At 42.8% G+C, this 25,762-nt stretch overlaps 1 protein-coding gene across 5 annotated transcripts in view; it reads left to right on the forward strand.

Moving 5' to 3' along the window:
• The window catches only part of FTO (FTO alpha-ketoglutarate dependent dioxygenase), a 228,703-nt gene extending 204,052 nt beyond the window's left edge, over window positions 1-24,651 (forward strand). For all 5 annotated transcript variants that reach the window (XM_020800047.3, XM_072980731.2, XM_072980732.2 and 2 more), the window contains one exon: window positions 24,327-24,651. In XM_020800047.3, coding sequence (XP_020655706.3) covers window positions 24,327-24,516 — 190 coding nt within the window. In that variant the 3' untranslated portion in view covers window positions 24,517-24,651. The remainder of the gene's footprint in view (window positions 1-24,326) is intronic.
• The last annotated feature ends 1,111 nt before the right edge of the window (window positions 24,652-25,762 follow it).

Below are 25,762 nucleotides of genomic sequence, written 5' to 3' on the forward strand. Positions count from 1 at the left end.
GTTTTACTGGCCACCAGTTGTTTCATCTGGAAGCATGATTGGTTGCCCAACTTGGATGTGACCAGACGTGTGACGGAAGGCATGATGATTGCCAGGTCATGCCCTGTGTTTGGAACAAAATTTTACCAGGGCGTGCCCTGCACAGACTGAACAGTCCCTCGGAAACTCCTCAGGCTCTTCCTGAAAATCATGGGGTTAACGTCTAGCTTTGTTCACCGTCTCTTGGAAAATATACAGACCGGGTGTATTCATGTAATGGACCATTTTGGCCATTGATTTTTGAAGGTTCATTAGATAGATGCTGACATCACAGATTGATGTCTCTTTAAAACAGTGTCTCGAGTCCAGCCATTGGGAGAATCAAAAATATTGACTTATCGTTTGCTTAGAGGACCCGCTAGAGGCGTCTTTTGCATTAACAGGATCCATCAATTTAGGTGTTCTTTAATTATTCTGAATCTGCATTTCAGTGTCAAAAAAAAAGCCCTGTTCAGCTAATTTGATCCAGTACTCAGGTAATTGAGCGATCTGTCCAAGAAAACAAATAGCATGAGATACGGACTATGTCTTTGTCCATGTTCCTACTCTGATGTCTTCTCTTTTTTTCCTTTTTAAGTCAACAAATTTTGGAATATCTTTGCATGAGAATTTACTGAGTGGGTGAAGTGACGGCATTGATTAGCTAGATAAGTCAGCCAGCCCAAAAAGCAATCAAGTCGTTCAGAAAAATACATGCAGGCAAAATAAAGTTGATGGGTTTTTGTTTGTGTTTAACCCCTCACCCTAGTACCATCAATAGATTGAAGACGTCGTTTGTATCTGCAAGTGTTTCTTTAATTAAGACCTTCTAAAAATCTTTGCTATTGATTCCTTCCATTATCTTATTGATTAACTGCAGTGGATCGTGTACTTGGTCTTTAGTGGAGAGAAACAGACTCAGCCTCCTGTCATTACCGACAGATGTGAACTGTAAGCATGGCTCAGCATTCCAACCTCTCAAAGCGCCTTGGGTTTTAATGAAGTACCGGAGCCATTGCCTGCAGTATATGAGAGAATCCAGTCATCCTCTGTTCATGGTGAGAGCAAGCATAAAGATGTGCTGCCAGTTACTCAAAGAAGTGCTGCTTCTTACGGAAGGAAGGAAGGAAGGAAGGAAGGAAGGAAGGAAGGAAGGAAGGAAGGAAGGAAGGAAGGAAGGAAGGAAGGAAGGAAGGAAGGAAGGAAGGAAGGAAGGAAGGAAAACTATGCTTTGCCTCTACAAGTTAAAACCCAGCTCCTCCCCAGTTGGAGCTATCTGTCAACACACGGCATCTATAGGTGTAATTTCTCTCCTGAGATTCTGCATTCCGTAGGCAAGAATTCTGCAGTCTGTAGGATTGTCCTTTCTTATTTCTAATTTTCCATTTACCCTTCCCCCTACACAAGACTTTATTGTGTATTGTGAATGATCTACAGTTAATACAACAAAATAAAAAGTGCAGCTATTGGTGAAAGGCTTCTGGGAGTTTTAGTCCAAGAACGTCTGAGGACCCAAGGTTGGGGACTACATCGCTAAAGCACACATTTTCTCAGTTTCCAGCATAAATATTACAGAGTGAATTATTATGATATTAGCATTGCCTCTAATTGTTTTGTTTAGTGAAGCCCCATGCTTTTGCACCGCCCACTCTTGGTTATGATCCCCCAGTTATCAGCTCCATCTTGGCAAAGAAAAGGATGTTACTGGATTCCTTGCAGTATGTTGAAGAGCTGAATACTCTAGGAATTTCTAGAGGCAGAAGGACTCCCTTTGCTGCCTGTTTTCTTCAGGCACCACTTCAGGTTGGGTGTGTGTGTGTCTGTGTGTCTGTGTGTAAGGGTTTAACAAGGCAATCTTGGCATTTTCCCCTTCGTCCGCCGTTGCGCAAATACCAGAATGAGGTCATAAAGAGAAAAACACCTGTTCGGAGCCGAGCACATCATTCTTGAAAGCCTCCTGGAGGGGAATATGGAACAGTCATTTTTGCAATTCTGCAAGAGGAGATTGGGCTGCTATTTCTGAAAGCTTGTGTGTACCCATTAAGAGGAGCTTTGATCAGTGGGTGATACCTATTTAACTGTAAGAAGCTACCGGCAGCTTAAGGCAGCAGTTTCTGACCCGCCGATGCCACTGTGGGTACAGGAGGGTGAGGGAAAGGGACTTTCCCTTTGGTCCTTGCAAACTGTTTTCCATCTCAAAGGGAGTTTGCCTCCCCCCTTTCTCCTTCCTTCCTTCCTTCCCAACCTCCCACCCTACCAGTCATTTCCATCCAAATCCGTTTTCGTATTACAGATGTGTCAACAAAATGAGACTGGCAGTGATGACTAGGGATGTTATAACCGAATTCGGGATCTCCTGCACATAATTCTATGGGACATACACCAGACCCGTTCATTCCAGTAGACATGACACAGTAGACTGTAAGTTTTGTGGCCATGGGCTTCTCCCATAATGGTTCTTGTCTTTGACCCTTCCAAGTTTGGATTTTTGATTGCCTGACCGTAGACTTCTTCAAACTGGAGTCCAAAACAGAGGGAGACTGAGGATTATGGACCCCTGTACTGACTTATAGAGCCTGTGTCCTAAACACACTCCTGTACTGCAGTGAGTCCTGGACCCTTTGTGCAAGGCAGGAGAGGAAGCTGAACACGTTCCATATGCGTTGTCTCCAATGCATTTTTGGTATCACCTGGCAGGACAAAGTTCCAAATAGAGTAGTCCTAGAACGAGCTGGAATTTTTAGCATGTATACATTACTGAAACAGCGATGTCTACGTTGGCTTGGGCATGTCATGAGAATGGCTGATGGTCAGATTCCTAAAGATCTCCTGGATGGAGAATTTGTGCAGGGAAATGGCCCCAGAGGGAGACCACAGCTGCGATACAAGGAGATCTGCAAGGGGGATCTGAAGGTCTTCGGAGTGGACCTCAACAGATGGGAAACCTTGACATCTGAGCGTTCAGCCTGAACGCATCACGGCCTCTCCCAATTTGAAGAGACCCTTGTTCAGCAGGCTGAGGCAAAGAGGCAGTCACAAAAGCAGCAAAATCAGGGAGCTGGACAGGGGACAGATTGTATTTGTCTTCAGTGTGGAAGGGATTGTCACTCTTGAATTGGCCTTCTCAGCCACACTAGACGCTGTTCCAAGTCCTCCATACAGAGCACGTTACCATAGTCTTTTGAGACTGAAGGATGCCTAACAACTAACTGACTTATATTCTTTAGGTAATTTAGAATAAGATATTTTGGAGATATATGTCTGGGATCACAACTCTTCTGTTTTCCCTGTTAATTTATATTTAAGGAAATAATAATGAGCATGACGAGCAATAATGAGGCATAGAGTTGCCAAGAATGACACACAGAGAGAGACAGAAACACACACTACACACAGAGAGAGAGAGAGACAGAGAGAAATTATTCTGTTATTATCAATCTTACCCAAGTTAACCTTCCCCAGGTACTACCAGCATTTTATTACAACTATTTTTTTAAAAAAGGACAATCACACATCCACTGCAGTTATATATCATTTTGATTACTGAAATTTGCCCACACATCAACTGAGCAATTAAAATTTCTAAACCATGCTGCCTAGAACTGTCAGGACTGGGACGAGTTGTCCTGTGGGGAAAGGTTTATTTTTAAAGTAGATCTTCCCATCTGAAATGTCTCTTCCCAGCAAATGATTTTGCTAATTGGAATAAGCAGGAATAAATATTTGTGCTGGTTTAACAACCCCTGATACCCTAATATAGTGAGGATCTAAAAAGGGAAAAGGTGTTTCATTTCAAGAAAGCTGAAATAACTTCAGCATAAGTGCTAATATGTTTTAGCAGAACAAGTGAAGAATGTATTGGCTGTGAAAAGATTAAGGTTCATGTTTATATGTGCTATAAATACATGTAATGAGACTCCTTCTGGAATGTACCACTTCAGGAGAGGGGGGGGGGAGGATGCAACATGGAATGTTCCTCTTTGTAAAAACAAAACAAAACAGTGTAGTGCTGTGTTTCCCAACCGTTGTTCCCCAGATGTGCTTGGACTGCAACTCCCAGAAATCATTGGCAGGCCAGCTAGTGGTGAAGGCTTCTGGGAGTTGCAGTCCAAGAACATCTGGGGACCTAAGGCTGGAAACCACTGGAGTCGTGGCTGGCGTTGGGTTAGAACTTTAGAGATTTATTATTTAAATGCATTTAAAATATCTTTGCCTTGCCTTTCTCTTCGAAAATACCTGTGGCAGTTCAATTCCCAACTTGGCCTTCAAACTCACTGGATAACCTTGGGTCTCTCTCACATACACACTCAGCCTGAGTTACTTTGCAAGACTGTTGTGTAGATAAAATGGAGAGGAAGAGAGCCGTGAAATAAATAAATGAAAACAGAAAGTCAAAATTGCACAGAGGGACAAAACTTCTAAGATAGCCCTTTCCCAGAGGTATCCCTTTTCTATGTATAAGGATTTTTTAAAAACATTGTCTCTGTGTGTAGTATTTAAGAGCAGGAAGCTTTAAAACAACATGGCATCATGCCTGAAGCCTGGATTGATAACATCTAGGAAGTGGAGAAACTTACATTCGTGTGGCTCTGCCCCAAACTTGAATTCAGTTGTCAAAAAGCTCATGAGTTTGTTGCATTGCCAAGGTTGCACACAATGTCTTAAGGGTCCACCCTAGGTATTCCTGGTAAAGAGAGAAATTGTGGTTAATTTCCATAGAATATCTGAAGTAAGGAGCAGGCAATTTTCCCACTGAAAAGAAAGCAGACTGCCGAAGAATTGATGCCTTTGAATTGTGGTGCTGGAGGAGGCTCTTGAGAGTCCCCTGGACTGCAAGGAGAACTAACCTATCCGTTCTAAAGGAAATCAACCCTGAGTGCTCACTGGAAGGACAGATCCTGAAGCTGAGGCTCCAGTACTTTGGCCATCTCATGAGAAGAGAAGACTCCTTGGAAAAGATGGTGATGTTAGGGAAGTGTGAAGGCAAGAGGAGAAGGGGACGACAGAGGACGAGATGCTTGGACAGGGTCATTGAAGTGACCAACATGAATTTGACCCAACTCCGGGAGGCTGTGGAAGACAGGAGGGCCTGGCGTGCTCTAGTTCATGGGGTCACGAAGAGTCGGACACGACTAAACGAACAAACGAATGAACGTCTGTTCTGGGATAAGAATAATTACATGCCGTCAGTTCAGTTCTGACTTATGATTACTCTTTTTCAAGGTGTTCCCTTCTTCTGGGGGCATCATGAGACTGTGCAGCTTGCCCAAGGCTGCAGAGGGTGGCTCATCTGGAATGCCTAGTGGGGAATCGAACTCCCAACCTCTGGCCCCAGAGCCAGATACTATCCAGCCAGGTGTTCTGGGACACGTCAGTAGGAAATATGTTGACTCAGAGTCCAGAATGTCAACATCCTTGTTTCAGCCGGACGTCCATAGACTCTTTGCTGCCCTTTAGGCTTGACAGAGCTTGGAAAAAGTTACTTTTCTGGATCGAATCCCGAAGCCAACATGCCACTCTAATGCTACAATACAAGACAGAGCTCTTTAGCATGAAATTCTCTGTATCTCACCCAACCACAAACCCTAGGATCCCTTCGGATGGAGCCACAGATGTAAAAATGTTATCAAACTGATACAGCCATGAAGTTCAGACACACTTCTCATGGACTATCCCTGTTTTATAAGGAGCCCGATTCATTCTCAATTTGAATAAGCAGTTATCTTAAGACCTGAGATTTTGGTGGGTGTCTATTAAAATAATGCGGATTTTTGCGGTTGTTCTGTGGAGAGTCTTTACCATGACATAGTTTAAGGCCTCGGCATGTCTTAATCCTGCCTTGTCTTTATGGCTACCTGTTCTATAATCCTTTCCAGAATGAACCCTATTAATACTCTGGCTTTGTACTTAAAAGAAAGCATATTCTACTGCTCCATCAAAGCAAAACAGAATTGCCCGTGCTTTCTTAGCTTTAAAGGCAACATAACGAGATCAGAGCCTGTTTTCCCCCCTCCTCCTCCCCTCGCTTGCAGCAAAATTATCTCATGCCTAATGAATGAAAAAGTGGCCTATAACAAGAGGCCGGTTGCCAGCAAACTGGACATGATAATAAATGGGTAGGGAAGAATCACACGGCTTCCAGGAGCCGCTCCCCCACCCCAAAAGGAGACCTTGCCAACGAGTTTGTGAACAATGTGGCTTTCAAAATAGATGTCAGATTCTTCAGATGACCAAATAATGCCCTTATCTGTAATAGGGGTCTTTTACAAGCTTTGCCCGCCCTGTAATTTTCGGTTCAATTTAGATAGTAGATTTAATTAACTGTTGGTGAAACAACTCATCTTTAATAAACCTGTAATAAAAATTGGATTTATGCAATCTGATGCTCATCCTAACCAAGTGTTGCGTAATTTGGAGTGGCAATTCTTGTAAGACAGAGAGATTTCCATTTTCTTTTCCATTCTGAACACAGACTTAAGCTTGGAAAGTTACTTTTAAAAAGAATCTTGCTTGCCCGTTGTAGTCTTTGCAGAGTACTTTGTCATAATGTGTTGTCCAGTCTTTACAAGAGCTCTCTAAATTGACTCAGTATTATAATTCTCCAAATTACGGATGGCATGAGCTTGAAGGAAAAGGAAGATTATCTAAAGCTGCATAATGACCTGAGCCAGCTACGCTACACCAGCTCCATGGCCTGCTTATGGATCGAACTTATGATAAACATGCATGTCCTCTTGCAATGGAATTCCACCAGAGATACATGTCTCAGAAATCACACTTACGCATTAAACCCATGCTTGCCTCCCACGATCCTTTCACAAAACAAAGTGGGATATATAGTTGAGGAAGTTCATACTCTCTAACAAATGTCTTGCGTCATTTGAGGGAGCATGTATTCTAAAAAATGAGCTAAGACACGCCCTAAATTATGTCCCACCTGCCCCATAGCGAAGAGGGCACAAGAGGCAGTGGTTTCTGATAGGAACCCTGTGTCATTCATTGTGGGTTTCACTCACAATGCCTGCCACCCTACCAGAACGCCACAAAGTCAGCAATAGACCTCACTGAGCATTACTGCTCTATAGCAGATGCACTTTGAGGAGAAGGTTAATTGCACATGACAGAAATCTCGTTTTATGGCTGTAGCACATCGAAAATCCAGCTGTGATTTCCCCCCCTCCCTGTCATTTGCCCTCTGATCCTTCCGATCCTTCGTACAATGTGTGCACATTCGAGGCAGCATCTTCTGTAGTGTCCACCATGCTCCCGGTTGCTGTTCTTTGGGTTGGTTTGTTTTTCCTCGTCAGGCACCTGTTTGAAAACTTTGGTTGACAACCCATGTTTCTCAGTGTAGTACATTTGATCTGAGCTATGTTTCCTCATCAAGCCAGTTGCTCTCATCCTCCTTTGGATGGAAACTTGCAGATACAAACAACGCATCGAGACAACGGTCAACCCTGTCGCATTGCTTATACGCTCGGAATGTAATGGGCATTCTTCTTTTTTTCCCTCGCCCTCCCTCTCTTCTCTCTCTCTCTCTCTCCCCCCCTCCACCGTTTTTTCTCCCTAATGCATCCTGAAATCCTTCCAGACCTAAGAGACCCTCTCCTTCTGTCTTTCAGAGTTAACTTCAATGGGAGTAATAGAAATCTGGGGTTGCTTTTTAGAGCGTTAAATCCGGCAAGTTGAAATTTGTCATGATGTCTGGGCGGGAGCGCCAGGTGCATGTCACCGAGCGGGAAAGTTACTCGGCAGGTAACTCGAATGTCTGCGAGCAAGTGAAGTACACGAAGAAGCCATTTGTATCCCAGAGAGTCCTGTAATGTCGAGCACGTTGCCGAGATTTACACGGGCCCGATGGAAACAGATGATGGAGATGACTTCCACGGAGTGGCGATGAGATGACCTCAATAGCTTCCCCCCACCTCTTTAATGCCTCAGAGAGTCCTGTTGTAGCTATAGCTTCTGCTTCTTCTCCTCCCTCTTCCCTGGATCTCCATTTGCGATGAAGAGGCACATTTGATTCAAGCGGGCAGCTGGAAATCAGTTAGGTGGAAAGGTTCAGGAAAGGTGGGGGGAAAGGCAGTTTCCTCTGGGGTCCCCCGTGGAAGCCGTGGGTCAAAGGTAATGTATCGGCAGAGCTCCTGGGCGTGCAGTGATTGTGTACATTTCTGATGGCGAGGCCCCGATGCTTTTAGACAGAAGAATTGTCAATGGTATTGATCAGTTGATCTGATAATCCAGCAAGGCTCCCTGATGTGTTAAATGCCCTCCTTCCACGTGGCTGTACGTGTGGAAGAAAGGGTCAGCAGCCGCTAAAGCAAATCTCAGTGGAATCCCCAAAGTACCACCGCCTGCGATCAAACCGTGTCGGGCATGCCAATTCCGATCCATCATTTTCTGGTTTATTTATTTATTTATCTATCTGGTTGTTTGTTTATGTAGCTACCTATTTTCCTGGCCCTTGGATTAACCCCTTTTTTTGGTCTGTCGCCATGTCTTGCCGTGGGCTCCCTGCTCCACGGTTTCGCACGGGTCATACTTCTACCATATCTTGGAGGGTTTTCGAGGAAATCCTTTCGTGATGGGTTTTGGACAAAGAAAAGGCTGAAGTGCGGCATGCATTATCCGAGGAGGTGTAAAAGGGTTCTCGCAGAAGTGTTCAAAGCAGAAACAAAATCAGTAGCAAACAAAGTTAAAACATGTGTAGAAGCAGAAGAATGAAACCTTATGTACAGTGGTGCCTCGCTTAATGACGATAATCCGTTCCAGGAAAATCGCCGTTAAGTGAAAACATTGTAAAACAAAATTAAAAACCCCATTGAAACACATTGAAACCCGTTCAATGCATTCCAATGGGGTAAAAACTCACCGTTCAGCGAAGATCCTCCATACGGCGGCCAATTTCGCTGCCTGTATAGCGAGGAATCCGTCCCTAAACACAACAGGGAACCATTTTAAGCACCCGGTGGCCATTTTGAAACCACCGATCAGCTGTTAAAAAAACATTGTTTTGCAAAGAATTGGTTCCCGAAGCAGGGAACCGATCATCGCAAAGCGAAAAAACACTATTTAGACCATTGTTTTGCAATCGCAATTGCAATTGCAAAAAGATCATTGTACAGCAATTTTGTCATAATGTGGGGCAATCGTTAAGCGAGGCACCACTGTATGTCCCTATCTATCTGTACACGAAAGGCCCATATGTACAGATTCTAATTTTGTATAACTGCTCGATAGCTCAGTGGTTTAGGTCTCTGGCTGCGGAGCTAGAAGTTGGGAGTTTGATTCCTCACCGAGCCCCCTTGATTGGGGCTGGATTCGATGATCCATAGGGGTCCCTTCCAGATCTGCAGTTCTAAGGTTATATTGTGTTGTTAAACTGGCCTCGATTCAATGACTCCCTTAATTGTGCTAAGTCACAGTGTAGTTATTCACCATCAACTCTTGGACTTAAATGCTGCCTCATGAGCAAACCCCGTCCCCTTGTATAAGCTCTCCCCCCCACTTGTTTATGAAAACCATGGTTCCTTGTACTTTGTAAATAGTTATAAATCCCTCTATTTTCAGTGTTTAGGCTGTGAATGTTGTTGCAATTAGAGAGTTAAAAAGCAAGAGACGACAATACATTTTATGGTACAGCATATCGCCCAGTTATTTACCAACAAACAGTTTGAGAATCACTGGTCTGAACACCAGAAATACTAGGCGGGGACTTCTTAGTGATGGCACCCAAGCTATGGAACTTTTTGCCACAGGATTTGTTCTCTGGGTGTAAATAATCATTAGACAAATACATTATGGTTAGACAGACACCCATCATACAAAGGACTATATTGTACATGTAACATCTGCTTTTTCAGTTGGGTTCTGTTGTTTGATTGGCATCATTTGATAAAGGCTTCTAGCTGCCTTGGGGGTTCTTGGTTTTCTGGAATGGAAAAGCCAGCTATCCATATTTTGATGTATAACTCTCTGGTGCAAAGCAGTAGCATTCAGTGGGTTAATAGCCTTCCGCTTCCCTCCGGAAATGCACAATTAAGAGCCAGATTAGCAGAGATGAAGACTGCATTGTGGATCTTCCACAGTATTATGAGGTCTAAAACAATTTCTCCGAGAGGTATGACTCGCCTGCCATAATCCTAACGATAAACTCTGTTACGCTAATCATGGGGGGGGGGGGGGGAGAAGAGGGGGTTGGAGAGGGAACTAATTGTGGTGAAGACAGGACAAATCTTTTTTAATCCCCACTGTCATCTCAACTAAATCCAAACCTATTTGTATTAACCTTTGCTGACAGAGTCACATGACGGACATAATTTCTTGTAATTTGCCAGCAGTAGATCTAACCTTTCCTCATCAAATATTCATAAAGGCACGATTCCCAATGATTTTCTGTCTTTTTAAATATTTACAGCTTGTTGTCTGCTGCTTCTCTCTCTCTCTCTCTTTTTGCTGTAATTTGAACACAATTGAAGTCAGATGGAATTAAAGTTACATTTCTTTTGTGGTGGAGAAGAGAGACCTCAAGGCAAAGAGTGAATGAGAGAGAGAGGGAGAGAGACCGGCTATTCCTGCTGCCTGTTCTACCTTGTCCAGATCAAGTGCATTTCACTCAAGCACATCAAAGCGTTCAACTCTGAGTCGTCTTTAGGATTTTAATCGAGTCTGAGGTAAACGGGAGATCGTTGAAGAATCTGACTCAACGCCTAGTAGCTTGAGCCAAAGTTTCAGTTGAGAAGATTGAAACCAAGACTCATCCTCAGGCACAAGGGCGGAATAGATATAGTGGGCAGAGTTTGGAAAAGTTACATTTTTGGACTTCTTTAATCCTTTAAGACAGTGGTCCCCAACCTTGGGCCTCCAGATGTTCTTGGACTTCAACTCCCAGAAATCCTGGCCAGCAGAGGTGGTGGTGAAGGCTTCTGGGAGTTGTAGTCCAAGAGCATCTGGAGGCCCAAGGTTGGGGACCACTGCTCTAAGAGCCATGAACATTGGTAGTTGAGGAATTCTGGGTTTCCCCCCCTCTAATATCAACATGGTTCTAGTTCTGCCTTGTAACTGTGGGTCTTGCTTCTTTCAGAGTGTTGAAGCAACATCCAGGTGGATGGGGAGATAGTATGTTTTACAGCATAGACTGTAGATCTGTGCTATTATTTGAGAACTTGTTGATCTCAATTAATTTTCAACTTAGTCCTGAAAGATAGTCCAGATAGATGGTGTGATAATTGCAACGAGCACAGTGACTGCTTCTTGAGTCTTGGAACTGTAACAGCATCTCATTACTTCCTACAGAGTAATATATGAACTTCTGATGTCATTGATTTTTTTTAACTGGTCAGTAGATGTTATATTTTTAATTAATTAAGTGCCACCAAGTCAGTGCCAGTTTATGGCAATCCTTTCCGGAGTGTCCTAGATATAAATTATTCGGAAGTCGTTTACAAGTCCCTTTTTTGGGGGGGAAGCCCTGGGATTTTGCAGGTTGGCCAAGGCTACGCAGGCTGGCTCTTATTATGGGCAAGGTCCAGGGGGTAACCAAACTCCCAGTCCTTGGTTGCCAGGAATGCAACTCCTCCAGCTCTCTAGCCAGCAGAACTTACAAACTTTGGCTCAATAAAAAGCTCTCCGAGGCTGGGCTTTTTACAACCTTCCCGGCACGGCGGTAACACCAAGGTTGAGCAAGAACCAAAATTTCCCACACAAATTCCAAGGGAGCTCATACCAGGAGCACAGTCCAAAATGACATCTTCTTTGTTCACGGCTCACTCTCCTGGCCATAACACTACCCTTAGTAGCCTCCAGGTTGTCACCTAAATTCCCTCGCTTTTTCTGCTCCTGGATGGTTCTCTAGATGCTGCAAAAGGTGCAAGTCTCAGCTCCGCAGCCTGCCAAGAAGCTGGATTTCTCATCAAGTGCAAGTAGAAGGGCACTGAGGTTATTGGAGCTAATCAAGTTGTTTGCGAGCTGTTACAGGGTAACTAGTGAGACCCAGTGCTTTCCCAGGTGACCTTGGGGGCCGTAATGCACTGTTCAGAGTGCTTTCCCCATTAATAGTGTTTGGAACAGGCAGATGATGTCCTTTGATTTAGTATGACCTTCCCTCTTCACTCATTTCCAAGATGCCTTTCAGAGGCAACGGAGAAGGATGCAGAATGTGAACCTCCTCCTTTCAAGCATATTTTTCTAAGCGTTATCTTAAGAAATTGGGTGGGAGATGGAGGGGGTTCGTAACATTTACATCTTTTGCTCTGTTTTGAAACACTGCTGCCTTCCAATAGTTTTAGAGCGTGTTGTTAAAAGAAGCCCTCCCCATTTATGAAAACTGCAGCACGAAGGAAACTGCTTTCCGACCGAGAACCAAATTCAGTTCTTGAAAAGCGGATCACATTCCAGAGGCGGACAGCAGCCAAAGGCAAAGAGCGGGACCAAAATTACTGGCGTTCTTCCGCTTAAAGGGCCTAATGCCACCCACTTAAGTCCTGAAGGGACATTTCAGCTTTTCGGAATCATAAAATTCCATACAGACATCTGGGAAAAGCAGGAGCCGAGACCAGGATTTGAAAATTAGGCCTAGCTCCACTCAAGCTTCCTGTTGGGAAAGAAAGCTCCCAGCTAGCACTGGGGCAGGAACAGGAAGCTTGGGTGGAACTAGGCCTAGCTCAACCTCAAAACCTTCCACTTGAGGCCTTTCTCCCAGCTGAGCCACATTTAAGTGTCTGTGTGTCCGATAAAACTCCCAGAATAGAGAAGGATGGCTTTTGTAGTTGAAATAATAATAAAACCATCCTTCTTTTGCCTTGTTCCAAAATACACACAAGTTTGCTTTTATGGATATTTTCATAGTGTCTCTGGAAAAGGGAACCTGCCCCATCTCCTAAAGCAGTGGTCCCCAACCTTGGGCCTCCAGATGTTCTTGGACTTCAACTCCCAGAAATCCTGGCCAGCAAAGGTGGTGGTGAAGGCTTCTGGGAGTTGTAGTCCAAGAACATCTGGAGGCCCAAGGTTGGGGACCACTGTCCTAAAGGATGGGAGTGGGCAAGAGTTGATTAAAAAACAGATATGAAGCAAATATTGATCTTCCTTGAGTTCTATCCAAGTATCCTGACGTACAGCTCAGACTCATTCTAATTAGAAAAACACCTCCGTTCATGCGATTAGCTTTAAACCTCTGCTAAAGCAGTGCTGGCATCTGAGAGAAGTTAAGTAGAATTCTTTTGTGATTTGCTGAATAGGCTGGTTGTATTGGGACCCATGCTAGATAATGTTAAGTAGAATTTATGAATTATTGCATTTTAAGCTTTAAAAAAACAGCTTTACAGTATACCAAAAGAAGGTTGATGCCCAAGGTATGTACTTTTGGAGATACACTATATCAGGGAGTCAGGGAGGTCAATTTGCAGCATTTATTAGAGCGCAAACCTTACATTTGGGTGGTTTAAAATTTGCTTGACCTTCTGTTTCCTGGCATTTCACTGTTGTGATGTGATGTGATTTGATTTTTTTGCTCAACCTTTGGGGTTGGGGAATTATTCATTCATTCATTCATTCATTCATTCACTCATTCATCTATTTATTTATTTGATTTATACCCCACCCATCTGGCCTATAAGACCACTCTAATAATATTGTTTTTGTGGAAGAGACGAGGAACACTTGCTCCTTCCAGCCATCTGCACCTCTGTGTCATCAGTATTGGGGTCAACCTAGACGAGATATTCAACTGATATTTAAAAGCATTCTCCTTTAAACCATGAATGATGCCCATGTTTGCCTTACTTCAATTTTTCTCATCTCCATATCTAGCAAATTGCCATCCTTTATTTTGCAATGGTTCATCTGGTGGTAATCACGGGCATTATTTGCAAGTCCGATGGGTCAGAAATGCAGCTTTGAGGAAATTGTTTTTTTTTTGGGGGGGGACCAACAGAACAAGTAATCTTAAGTTTGACCCTTCCAGTTGTGTTCCTCCACAAGCTTCTAAGATGATCCAGACAGTTTGACAATAATATAGGCTGACAAGGGAGGATGCGACACCAGTTCTGAAGGCACGGCGAAGCTATATGATCTGACATGAGGAAAGAACAGGATAGAAATTTGTTCTGTTAGACCCGCACCAACACAAAACGTGAAATACGAGGGGAAAGAAAGGGAGAGATTTTGAAAAATGTCTTCCCAATCCAACACCATAGTTTTTTTCCCTGCAGCGGCCCAAGTTCTTGAAGGGAGTCACTGTGTGTTTAAGGTTGATTTTGGTGTTGGGATGAGGACCCAAATCAAAGACCTGTATCCTGTTCAATCAACTACATGCGGAACCGTGTACATAGTTTCCACCATTTTGGGGAGGATCTGCCCTCTGCCCTGTTACACACTTCAAGTACTGTGGATTGCGCAATAGACATCCTGAAAAATGGTGAGGAACCACTTGTCCCATTATGAGTCCACATGCGGCCAATCAAGAAGGACGCCACACGAAAGCTTTAATGGAAGTGCATTCCTGTTAAAAAGGTCCAAATTACAGGAGAGAGTTTGTCTGACCTGCACCACATTTACCTTCTATTCTTCCTGTCCGGTTCGAAAGCATGCAAATGCGAGTAGATAAATAGGGACCACCTCGGTGGGAAGGTAAACAGCGTTCCGTGTCTAAATCACACTGGCCATGTGACCACGGAAAGATTGTCTTCGGACAAACGCTGGCTCTATGGCTTGAAGAGCGGGATGAGCACCGCCCCCTAAAGTCGGACACAACTGGACAAAAATTGTCAAGGGGAACCTTTACCTTTACCTTTACTTCCTGTCCAGAGTAGACACATTCTAGATGGGCGGTATAGAATTAGAATCTTCTGGATTCTAATTCTAATTCCCAGAATTCTCCATTTGGGGAGTTCCATCTCCCAGAGGCACACCTATAGCCACCTAAATTTCACTCACTTTTTTTTTTGAAAGCTTCAGGAAACTACGTAACTAGTTTTGGCCAAGCTTCCTGGTTAAAAAGAAAAAAGAAAGAAAGAAACTGTCCCGGTGGTAGCTTGAAGGCAATTAATCTATGGTGGTCTTCAGAGCTATCCAAGGTGCTGAATTTGCTGGGGCTACATTTGACACCTTGAATAACTGCTGTAGAATTCTAATCAAAACCCAGAGTGGATACATTAAACCTGCTTCATTGGAATAGCCAGGCTCCATAGAGCTGGAATCCAATAATATCTTAATACACACACATTCTGAGGATCCAAGATGTTGGCTTACTGCACATATAGAAGCACACATTTCTAGGCCTGCAGAAAATAGAAGCTGTTGGGTTTGCTTTCCTTTTATTTTTATTTATTTTATTTATTTTATTTATTCAATTTATATGCCGCCCAAACTACCCAGAAGTCTCTTTTGCCTTTCATAACAACCTAGATTGTTTTTTTTTTGGGGGGGGGTGGTAATGCTTTGCAGCACTCCCCCCTTTTCCCCCCCTTTCATCATAGAAAATCTATATGTATGCAGTATGAAGGAGTGGCATCTCACCCCTTTTGATCACAAGAACTTTCTGGTCGAAATCCAAAACTCTCAAGCCAAACAATGCATCTATAATTCAATAATGCTTAGGAGTGATGATACAACAGGCTTATACACCTATATGGAAAAGTGTGTGTGTGTGTGTCTACATATGTATATACATATGTATTGCAGTCCCTTCATCCATTCCAATCATATTCTTTCAATTCATGCAACTGTGCAACTCCGCAGAATGGAAAAGGCTCCGAGGGCTGGCGGGCTAAAGTTGGCGGTTTAGATCAAATGGAAATTCGTGTTTCTGCAAATGCCGTGGCATTTAGTAATGTTAGTCAATTGAGATTCTGCTCATCAAAAAGCAGACCTTTACTTTGGTCCTCTCATCCTGTGCATCACTCAAGAAAAAGAAACAGGCAACTCTTAAATGTAGTCCAGGAGGAGTTTGGAATCCTCACACGTGAGTTGTTCAAAAGAATCTATGCAGCTCAAGCTTCTTACTCTCCAGATTGCCGCCACCTTTATCTAATCATTGAAATGTGTGTGGATTTTACAATACTGAGGGAAAGGAACTGTGTACTAAGGTCTGGTCTAGTTTTGAGGGAATCTTTTAACTATTTTTTTAATCCTGTATGTTCTCCTACAACAGCAGGCTGTTTCTACCTCACATGTTGCTAGGTTGGCTATCTTCCGCTATAGCAATGTTGCCAATATGGTATTGGCCCCAGCGCATTGTAGGAAATTAAAGTAGCTACTCTCGGATGAGACGTATTTTAAAAAGTGGAAATGTGTCACCGTGTGGAAAACTCCAGAAGCTATCGGAGGATATTAGACACTACCTGGAATCCTGCAGATGAAGGGCCTTTAAAGAACTGTGATGGATCCATTCATAAATACTGTTGAAACTGAGAGCCACAAGGGCTGCAAAGGTGAGATAGGAATATTGTCAACAGGGAAAGAACTAAAATATCCACACAGTTATGGGGAGTTCACCTTCAATTTAAGTTTGGGTTGATCTTGTTTTTGAACTCTTTTTTTAGCTCCTTCAGGCAGGGCAGGCTAACCATCTCCATGAAGAAGTAACTTGGGTCTAAATCCAAGACAAACTTTCAATAGATCTGAATTTTTAATTCCTTTTCCACCTCCCTTTTTCCAGCCCTTCCACAAATGTATTTGAGGGGGGCTCAGGTTGAGGTAAGGAACTCACTCATACTGGGTTCCATGATAGTGTTGGGAACGGCGATTAAGTTGCTTCCAACATAAGGGAAACAAGAGTCTCTGAGTATCTAGGGATATCTTTGCTCCATTTCAACTTGGGTTCATTCTCCAAACGTAGATGGAAAGGCTAAAATGGATGGAATAGAGTGTATAATTATGCTTATTTTGATCTGCTGGTTCAGCCTTGACCATATTATACGAGCTTCTCGGGACGGAGGAAGAAGAGATTTTGTATGCCTTTGCACTATATTAGAATTCTTATTACTCAAGAGGGAAAGCATAATCAACTCCCTATGGTAAAGCCCCTATTCCGTTCCCTGTGTTTTGTTTTCATTGTTGCTGGGTATGAACACTGCATTCATTCTAGCAACCAGCGAGGAAAGTTACTTTATCCGCCTTTGAAATCATACCCCTTTTGTTGGGCACATTTCTGAAGTTGTTCTACAGCTTTTATGCAACAGGAGCTGTGGAATTCAACACGGCCATAGCCTCCAGCTTATAACTGGGCCACCTCAGACATGATACATATAATCACCTGAGCCGTTTGACCTCTTTATTGTTATGCCCGACCAGGTAGGAGCAAAGTGAGTTTCGGGTGACCCTATCATGTGACCAAGATCAGAGGTCACAACATTCTAACTGGTTTTCAAGGTAGCTCATTCATCACTGCAGTTATGGAGCTGACACAGCGACAAATAGACGGGTGGATATTAAATGATTCTCTGTCTGCTACTTGAAGGGTTCTGTACCATAATTAGCTGGCACAAATTTTCTCGTGTTAACAGCTGGTGTGCCCAAGCAACTGAGCATTAAAACTCAAATTGAGAAGCGGTGTCAACAAGAGGTGTGTGTGGTGGGGAGGGGTTAAAACCAGTTGCTTAACCTCGTTTTCAGATGCTGCTCTTAGACAGGGTGGAAAAGGCGAGGTGGGAGGAAGGAGAGAATAATGTTTTAAAATAAATGGTTGGCGCATTAGTATAAAATCTATTGATTAAAAACACCAAGCACAATGTTAGTCTTTTAGTCTATTGAGTGATGCAATCCTGAAATAAATTTATCCCTTTGACTCTTGCATTAACCTTTTATTGACTGCTTGCATGCCCATAATTAACACACACTTTAGCTAAAGTGGTTAATTTTAGCATTGTGACCAGTGACTCCTAATGCAGTTGACATTCTAATCATCTAAATGTAAGTAGATGTAAGTAAGTAAAGTCGTAGAGACAATAACCAGCCCTTTCCTCCATGTTTCTCTTCTTAAATGTGGTTAAGTCAGGTGGTGAAATGGTAGAGCCCTAAGCTCTGGGAGTGGGGTGCGTTGGCCCCATTTGAGCTGTGGTGGCGCTGTGGGCTAAACCGCAGAAGCCTGTGCTGCAGGGTCAGAAGACCAAGCAGTCGTAAGATCGAATCCACGCGACGGAGTGAGCGCCCGTTGCTTGTCCCAGCTCCCGCCAACCTAGCGGTTTGAAAGCATGCAAATGCGAGTAGATAAATAGGTACCATCTCGGTGGGAAGGTAAACAGCGTTCCGTGTCTAAATCACACTGGCCATGTGACTACGGAAAGATTGTCTTCGGACAAAACGCTGGCTCTATGGCTTGGAAACGGGGATGAGCATCGCCCCCTAAAGTCGGACACGACTGGACAAAAATTGTCAAGGGGAACCTTTACCTTTACCTTCTCCCTCTATGTAAATATTCTCCAAAGGTTTAGAGTTAAGCACCATGGATAGCTCCATGAAGTTATTCAGAGGCTGGCATTCAGAACTTCAGAGAACTCCTATAAAGTTAGTTATGGTGTTGAGTAAAATACCTACGATAACTCCTATAAATCTCAGACTGAAACCCAGAGTGAATTCACAGCCGCATGAACCTGGATTTAAGAGCACTCCTGAGTAGCAGGAACATAACAAAGAGTAAGATTTTATACCAAACATATCTTGGATGAGTAAAACCTTGACTTGCAGTCAAATTTAGCCAGTGTGTATTGGAAAATTCTGGTTATACCGCAAGTCCCAAGTTGAAAAAAAACGAAACAATAGGAAGAAATGGACTCCGAGTCCATTTCATGTGAGATCCCTATGGTTATGTTGCATTGCGGCATTGTGGAAATTAAAAGGGCTGCCTCCCAGCAGAAACCACACCCACATAAACCGAGTAGATCCCCCGGTCTAATTTTGAGGCCAGTTTAGGGTGCTCAAATGGATCCCAGTGTGGCCCAAAGTGTGCCCCATCCAAGACAATTTATGCCTGGAATCCCAGTCGATTTGTAAAATCAACACATTGGAAAGTACATTTTAGACAATCAGCGTCAGAGGTTTGTATTGCCGACAGATATGGAGGTCCTACAAGATTTGCCCAACCTTACTTTTGTATGATAGCATGCGTGAAAAACCTTTCAACTCTAAATATTGAAGGATTTTGCATAATTTGGTGTCAATTAATTTATTAAATGGAATTAATTAATTAATTAATTAATAATTAGATGGGAATGGGGGGTTCGCCAATGGAAAAAAAGGAAGCAAACAACTAATTAGAGCTTGTAATTCATTTCAAAGGACATTAGCGCTATCCTTTTAAAATATAATTTAGAGAGAGGAAGATAAGGTGGCAATGCAGTGTTGAGATTCTTGAGAATGTCCGCTCTAAACTGTGTTTGGCTCTACAGCTATTTTGAGGTAGAACGCTCGACAAATCGGCAGCGTTTCCTCCGGGCACAGCCTCATCAAGGCAAACAGTTTAATATTTACACCAAGCGGGTTGACCAGCATAGTTTGTGTTCCCTGTAATTCTTGTTTTAAATAAATAATGAGAACATTTGAACACATTACTCTTTCTTGGAGGGGCCCGGGGTCGGCTAATCTTATTATTTATGAAGTGATGTGCTACATAATAGTGCTTAGTGCATGTTAACAGATGCTATTATCACGAGCTGGTGTGGGGAGCTGAAGATATATAGGGAAGTCACATGTTAATACTGTCCTTGTGCCATAATGTACGACGGACTGAGTGCGCGGGGAGCTGTAATTAACCATGCACCAATGTGGGTGTAGAGTTGAAGCATGTTTTCTCCCAGGAAGGCGGTGGCCATCAGTAATTCCCTAGAGGCCCAAATGCTCCTTCCTTTGGCTTTTGTCTCATTCTTTCCTCAAAGGCGTCAAGGGAGGGACGGTGTGTGAATAATTTCAACTGGATTTAAAGCGAGCCTTGTTTTATTATTATTATTATTCTTTCACAAAGATGCGCTAGTTATCTCCTTAACTGCAAATAAAGTCTTGAGGTTGCATGTATGTATGTATGAAAGCTGGTTTATTCCACATTGTGCATGCCGTTTTCCTGGAATGTCCTTCCTTCTTTAACACTCCCATTTCATAAGATTGTCATTCTGTTACCGACGGTTAATATAACAGAAGGCAAAGAAGATGGTGAATAATAATAATAATAAATCTGGCTTTGATGACCTGGTTAATGATTCTTGATAAACACTTAGCTATAGATCATCATTCCACTGGATTCCTCCAGACATCATTCCTGTTTCTAGAATATTTTAATACCTACGGCGATGCTTACTCCTCTCCCTTGGGTCTCATGCAGATATTTGGAAATATATCCTTTTAAAAGATGCTACACTACATTTTCCAGCTACAGCACAGTTGTAGTTTATATTATTTTGTATTTTTAACTAAATAAAATAAAGCAAATTAGAAAAGAGCAAATAAGAGGCCGTGCCGCCTTCAAAGAGTTGATCAGCAACCCTGTTTTTCCTCTCCGAATGATACTTTCAGTGACATGTACAGAGATTCTACTGCTCTGAATAGACCTTATCTAGGTCTTCATTGCTCACCCTAGAAGCTACATGAATTGGTAAAAGCTGTCTCCTGATTAGAATACCTGTCCATGTTTTTCACTGGTGGGATGGGATCTGGGGTTTTTCTGGACTTCAAATACCATAATTCCCCATTCTAGGAGTTATGTGTACATTTATGGGCATTTTACAAACATTTAAATGTGATGCATCTGGGGAAAAGTCCTCAAGTGGCTAGGCCTAATTCCACCCAAGCTTCCTGTTCCTGCCCCATTGCTGGCTGGGAGCTTTCTTTCCGAGCAGAAAGCTTGGGTAGACTTAGGCCTAGATCATCCCCAATACCTTCCAACTTTACTCCTTTCTCCCAGGGTTATCAAACTTAGGTATTTGTAAGATGCCTGTAAAGACTTCCCAGAATGGAGAATTATAGGATTTGTAGTCCCGCCAACCTAGCGTTTCAAAAGCATGCAAATGCGATTAGATAAATAGGGACCACCTCGGTGGGAAGGTAACAGCGTTCCGTGTCTAAGTCGCACTGGCCATGTGACCACGGAAGATTGTCTTTGGACAAAACGCTGGCTCTATGGCTTGGAAACTGGGATGAGCACCACCCCCTAGAGCCAAACATGACTGGACAAAAATTGTCAAGGGGAACCTTTACCTTTACCTTTAGTCCATAAAACGTGAAAAACCCATCTCTATGTTCCAGGGACCTCCAAAAGCAAAATACTAGAACATCACTTTATTTGAAAAGCACAAATGAGAAGAATACATTGACTTCTGACATTTGAAACTTTTTGTTTGCCAAACAGTTCGTAATAACACTTTGCTCTTTTCACACCCCGTTATAAGCATTAGCTAATTAACAAGCAGCTGGCAAATTAAATGCACATACAGAGAACCAAAAACACTGAATTGCTACAAATTTCCTAACGCAGGAGGCGTAAATGGCAGTCTTTATTACATAGTAATCTTAGGAGATATGTCGGTTTATTACTCATAAAATTTTCTGGTGTACGATGGCAGTTTTAGTTGCTTATTATAATTAGACTTTGCTACTATTGATGAAGGAGCCATTTAATAAGAAACACTATAATTCAAAGCATTTCTCAGGGGACTTAGAAAACACTAACCTTTTAATTTAATTTTGTTGCAGTTTTGCCGGTCTATTCATCAGCAGAAATTGTTATTAACCTTCATTTGCATCTACCTTTCGACAACACCCTTAGTTCTTGTTACTTTCCCTGTAGCTGATGGACTTGTAAATCTCTCAGAGTTATAAACCACATCCTGTGATATTGTTCAAATCTCTCCTTTGACCTTAGTGCAGTAAATTTGGTTTAATCTCTCTCAATAATCTAGTAATATAGCAAAACTCCACCAACAATGGCATAAAGTGCCGGTTTCAAATAAGACTAGAGGTAATGAAAAAGTAATTCACCATCCAAACGTATGCTAACTGAATTTCCTTTCAGATTGGCTTTCTCAAAGGTCCCTCCAGGAAATACAAATCTTACATTGGAAGAGGCTGTCTTAGAAAAGTGGGGGGAAAGTAGTAATGTCACATTGAGTAGACCCCTTCAAATCAAGAGACCTGCACTTCGTTGTGACTACCTTGTCTAACCCCCCCATGCCTACTTTAAGCATAAGAAATCTGAATTCAACTCACTGCTTTCTTATTCCTTATTTTCTTGTAAATTTTGAAATTAACGGGAAAATATCTTGAAAAAGTTGACCTCTGCATCAAAACAGGGAATGTCTTGCTGCCAATTTTACCTAAAAGGTAGAAGATCTCCATGCCAGAAACTTAGAAGAAGCATTTCAGCAAGGAGTACAGTGGTGCCCCGCTAGATGATTACCTCACAAAACGACGAATCCACAGGACGATGAGTTTTTGCGATCGCTATAGCGCTTCCCAAAACAGTGTTTCCTATGGGCAATTTTCACTATACAATGTTTCGGTCCATGCTTTGCAATACTTTTTTTTTCAGGACCAATTTTTGCAAGATGACGATTTTGACAACTAGGTCCGTGACTCGCAAAGCGGGTGTTTTCAGGACCAATTTTTGCAAGACAGCGATTTTAACAGCTGATCTGCACTTCGCAAAATGGTTTCTCTATGGGCGATTTTCGCAAAACGACGACGATTTGTCCCCATTGGAATGCATTAAACGGATTTCAATGCATTCCAATGGGGAACCGCATTTCGCAAGACGATGTTTTCACAAGACAGTGATTTTCGCTGAATGAATTAACATTGTCTTATGGGGCACCACTGTATATGGAAGCTACTTTGACCTGCTTTATACCCAAGTAAGGTCATACAGATCACGATGGCTCCTTATATCCTTCTGGAGACAATTCACCCTGTTCTGTCCATGGTATTAGCTAGATGTTTCTGGATACCTGTAAAAAAAAAAAAAACACCATTTCCACATATGGAGAAGTGCAAGCCACTCTGGCCCGGAGAGTTGGTGAGGGCAGGCCACACAGCACTATCAGTTTCAGGAACGTGGTAGACCTTAAATATGATGGGAAGGTAGTAAACAGAAGGAAGACATTGGTAGAAGAAAGCTTTCCTTTGTAGGGACCTTACAGCATTAAGGTCCGGACCAAAAAAGAAATAAAGAAAACAACAGCTAGTTGAGGAAAACGCGTCGTAATAGTTGTAATTGTGTAGGCTGTTCATAAGACCACCATCATGCACACACTTAAACTCCATACTATAATATTATTTTATTGAAGTTGAGTCAACTAAGCTAAGTCAGAGGACAAAGAAAAAGAAGACTGTTCCAGTACAGTGGTGCCTCGCTTAACGATTGCTTCATTAAATGTCGAAACTGTTATATGATGACTCTTTTGCGATCGCAAAACGATGTTTTAATAGGCAAAATTCACTTTGTGACAGTCGGTTCCCTGCTTCGGGAACCGATTCTTCGCATTACAACGATTTTAAAACAGCTGATCAGTGGCTTCAAAATGGCCACCTGCTGTGTAAAATGGCTCCCCGCTGTGTTTTTTTGACGGATTCCTCGCTATACAGGCACCGAAAATGACTGCCCCTATGGAGGATCCTTGCTGGACGGTGAGTTTTCAGCCCATTGGAACTCATTGAACAGGTTTTCAATGTGTTTCAATGGGATTTTTTTATTTCACTTAACGAGGATTTCGCTCTACAACGATTTCGCTAGAACGGATTATCCTCGTTAAGCGAGGCACCACTGTATGCGAAGAGGCTATCTAAATAAGGACTCAAGTCTTTCTGTGAAATGAGTCGTAGAGTAGCAGCCGGGAGAGAGAGAGAGATACTGCATAATAAATAGCCTCACTTTGGGCTTTCCCTAGCGATTCAATGGTTGGAATGTCCAAGGAGGATCTTGGCCTTTATTGGGGGACCCAGCTATCCCTTAGATATTAGACAGTGTACTGTGTTACTTTTGTTTCTCCCTTTCCTCAATTCAGATTCCTATCCATCTTTTTAACTATAGAAGTGCCAAAATTACTATAAAGACTCTGCCGTGGTGTCTCTCCATTGAGGGGTGTTGGGGTGATCCTTTGCTTCACCACCTAGTGGTTGCAGAATCAGAGAAACACCCCTGGTTCAGTCTGGCTTTGTACATTTAAAAAGGGGGGAAATGACAAAGCCACTGAACAGTGGAAAGAGAAGACATCCTCGTGGAATTGCCAGAGGGTCAGATCACAGTGCTAGGAAGAATGAATTCAGCCTGTCGATCTCCACCCCGGCTCTAAAGGCTTCCAGTAATTCATTTCTCATCTCTCTTGTTTCAGGTGCCATTCACTGCTTGCTCTGAGTTTACCGGAAGAGGAGAAGCCAAGATGCCATCCTTACTGGCAAATGGGTGATCCTCATCTACCGCTGCCATTCAACCTTGAAGATATCATCATTGAGCTTCGGAAGATTTTGGAAGGCCAAACGAAGTATGCTCGCCCTCAACTGACCCCTGCAAGTTTGGAGTAAGAAATAAACCAAACAGCATGCGGCAGGAAGAAGAAGATGGAAAATAATAATATCTCTCCCTTGTTTTGAAGCTGGACAAAGCAGGTGTCCGTTTTAGATAGACCCAGAGAAATAAAGGGTTGATTACAAACCAAATCCTTGTTTTTCTTCTCTCTGATATTAAACAAAGTAACATTGCGTTTTTAGGAAATTGCTACATAGCGCTCAATACAAGCAGTGGAGGAAGGGTGGAAGGGACTGAGCTGCCAGTGAGGCTTTGGATGGCATCTCACCTATCCCACAAACTTCATACTCACACACATAATTACCATATTTTTCGCTCCATAAGACACACCTTTCCATAAAACGCACCAATTTTTTAGGAGAAGAAAACAGGAAAATATAATCTGTTTTCTTCGCTCCATAAGACGCACAGACTTTCCACCCCCGTTTTGTGGGGGAAAAGTGTGTCTTATGGTGCGAAAAGTACGGTAATTCTGGCCCACCTTGCAAAGCGGTGGTGCGAGAAAATTATCATGTGAAGTGCATCAAATGTTATAAACGGTGGTCTTCCGGAGGCTAATGACCTGCCCCCCAAGGCCTCTGAGGGCCACAAAGGACTCCAAAACATGGTTAGCTGCTTAGTGTTCATCCAAATCCAGGGCACAGCCCTGAACGGTACAGAGAGATTCCGGCTCTCTCCTAGTCTCTTTCCCCAACAGCAGCAGAGTGTAAGATTTGTGTAGATGCAGCCTTGTCATTTGCCAGCCCTAAAAAAAAAACTTTTGTAAACGCACCCTTCCAACAAATGGTGTGTGTGTGTGTGTGTGTGTGTGTGTTTATTGACTTCGACTCCATAAGGAGGACGTGGGTCGGGTGGAAGAGAGAAGCTCCTGCTTAGCCCTTCTCATTAGATTGCAAGGGGTTCCTTGCACAATGGAGTTCACGACTCTGCCCGCATTTACTTTTCATCATCGCTGAAAGAACTGAAGGGAAATTGGTCCCTTGCATGTGTGTGTCAGCCTAAATGGATTACGGAAGATACAGATCTGTTTGCTTGTCTGCACTTGCCTTTAGACAATATTCATCAATTCTACAAAAAGCTCCCGACTAAACAGGGAGCCCATACAAATGCGAACGCTCCAGGCAAAGGGGCTTTCCCCCCCTCCACCTCCTTGCCCCATATATAACAACAACAAAATCAGATCTCAAGTTGATTTTACATTAGCGGAAGGAAATTGTTGGCAGAAAATGAAATCCTTTTATC

Source organism: Pogona vitticeps, chromosome 10 (genome assembly GCF_051106095.1).
Source record: "Pogona vitticeps strain Pit_001003342236 chromosome 10, PviZW2.1, whole genome shotgun sequence".
Lineage (NCBI taxonomy): Eukaryota > Metazoa > Chordata > Lepidosauria > Squamata > Agamidae > Pogona > Pogona vitticeps.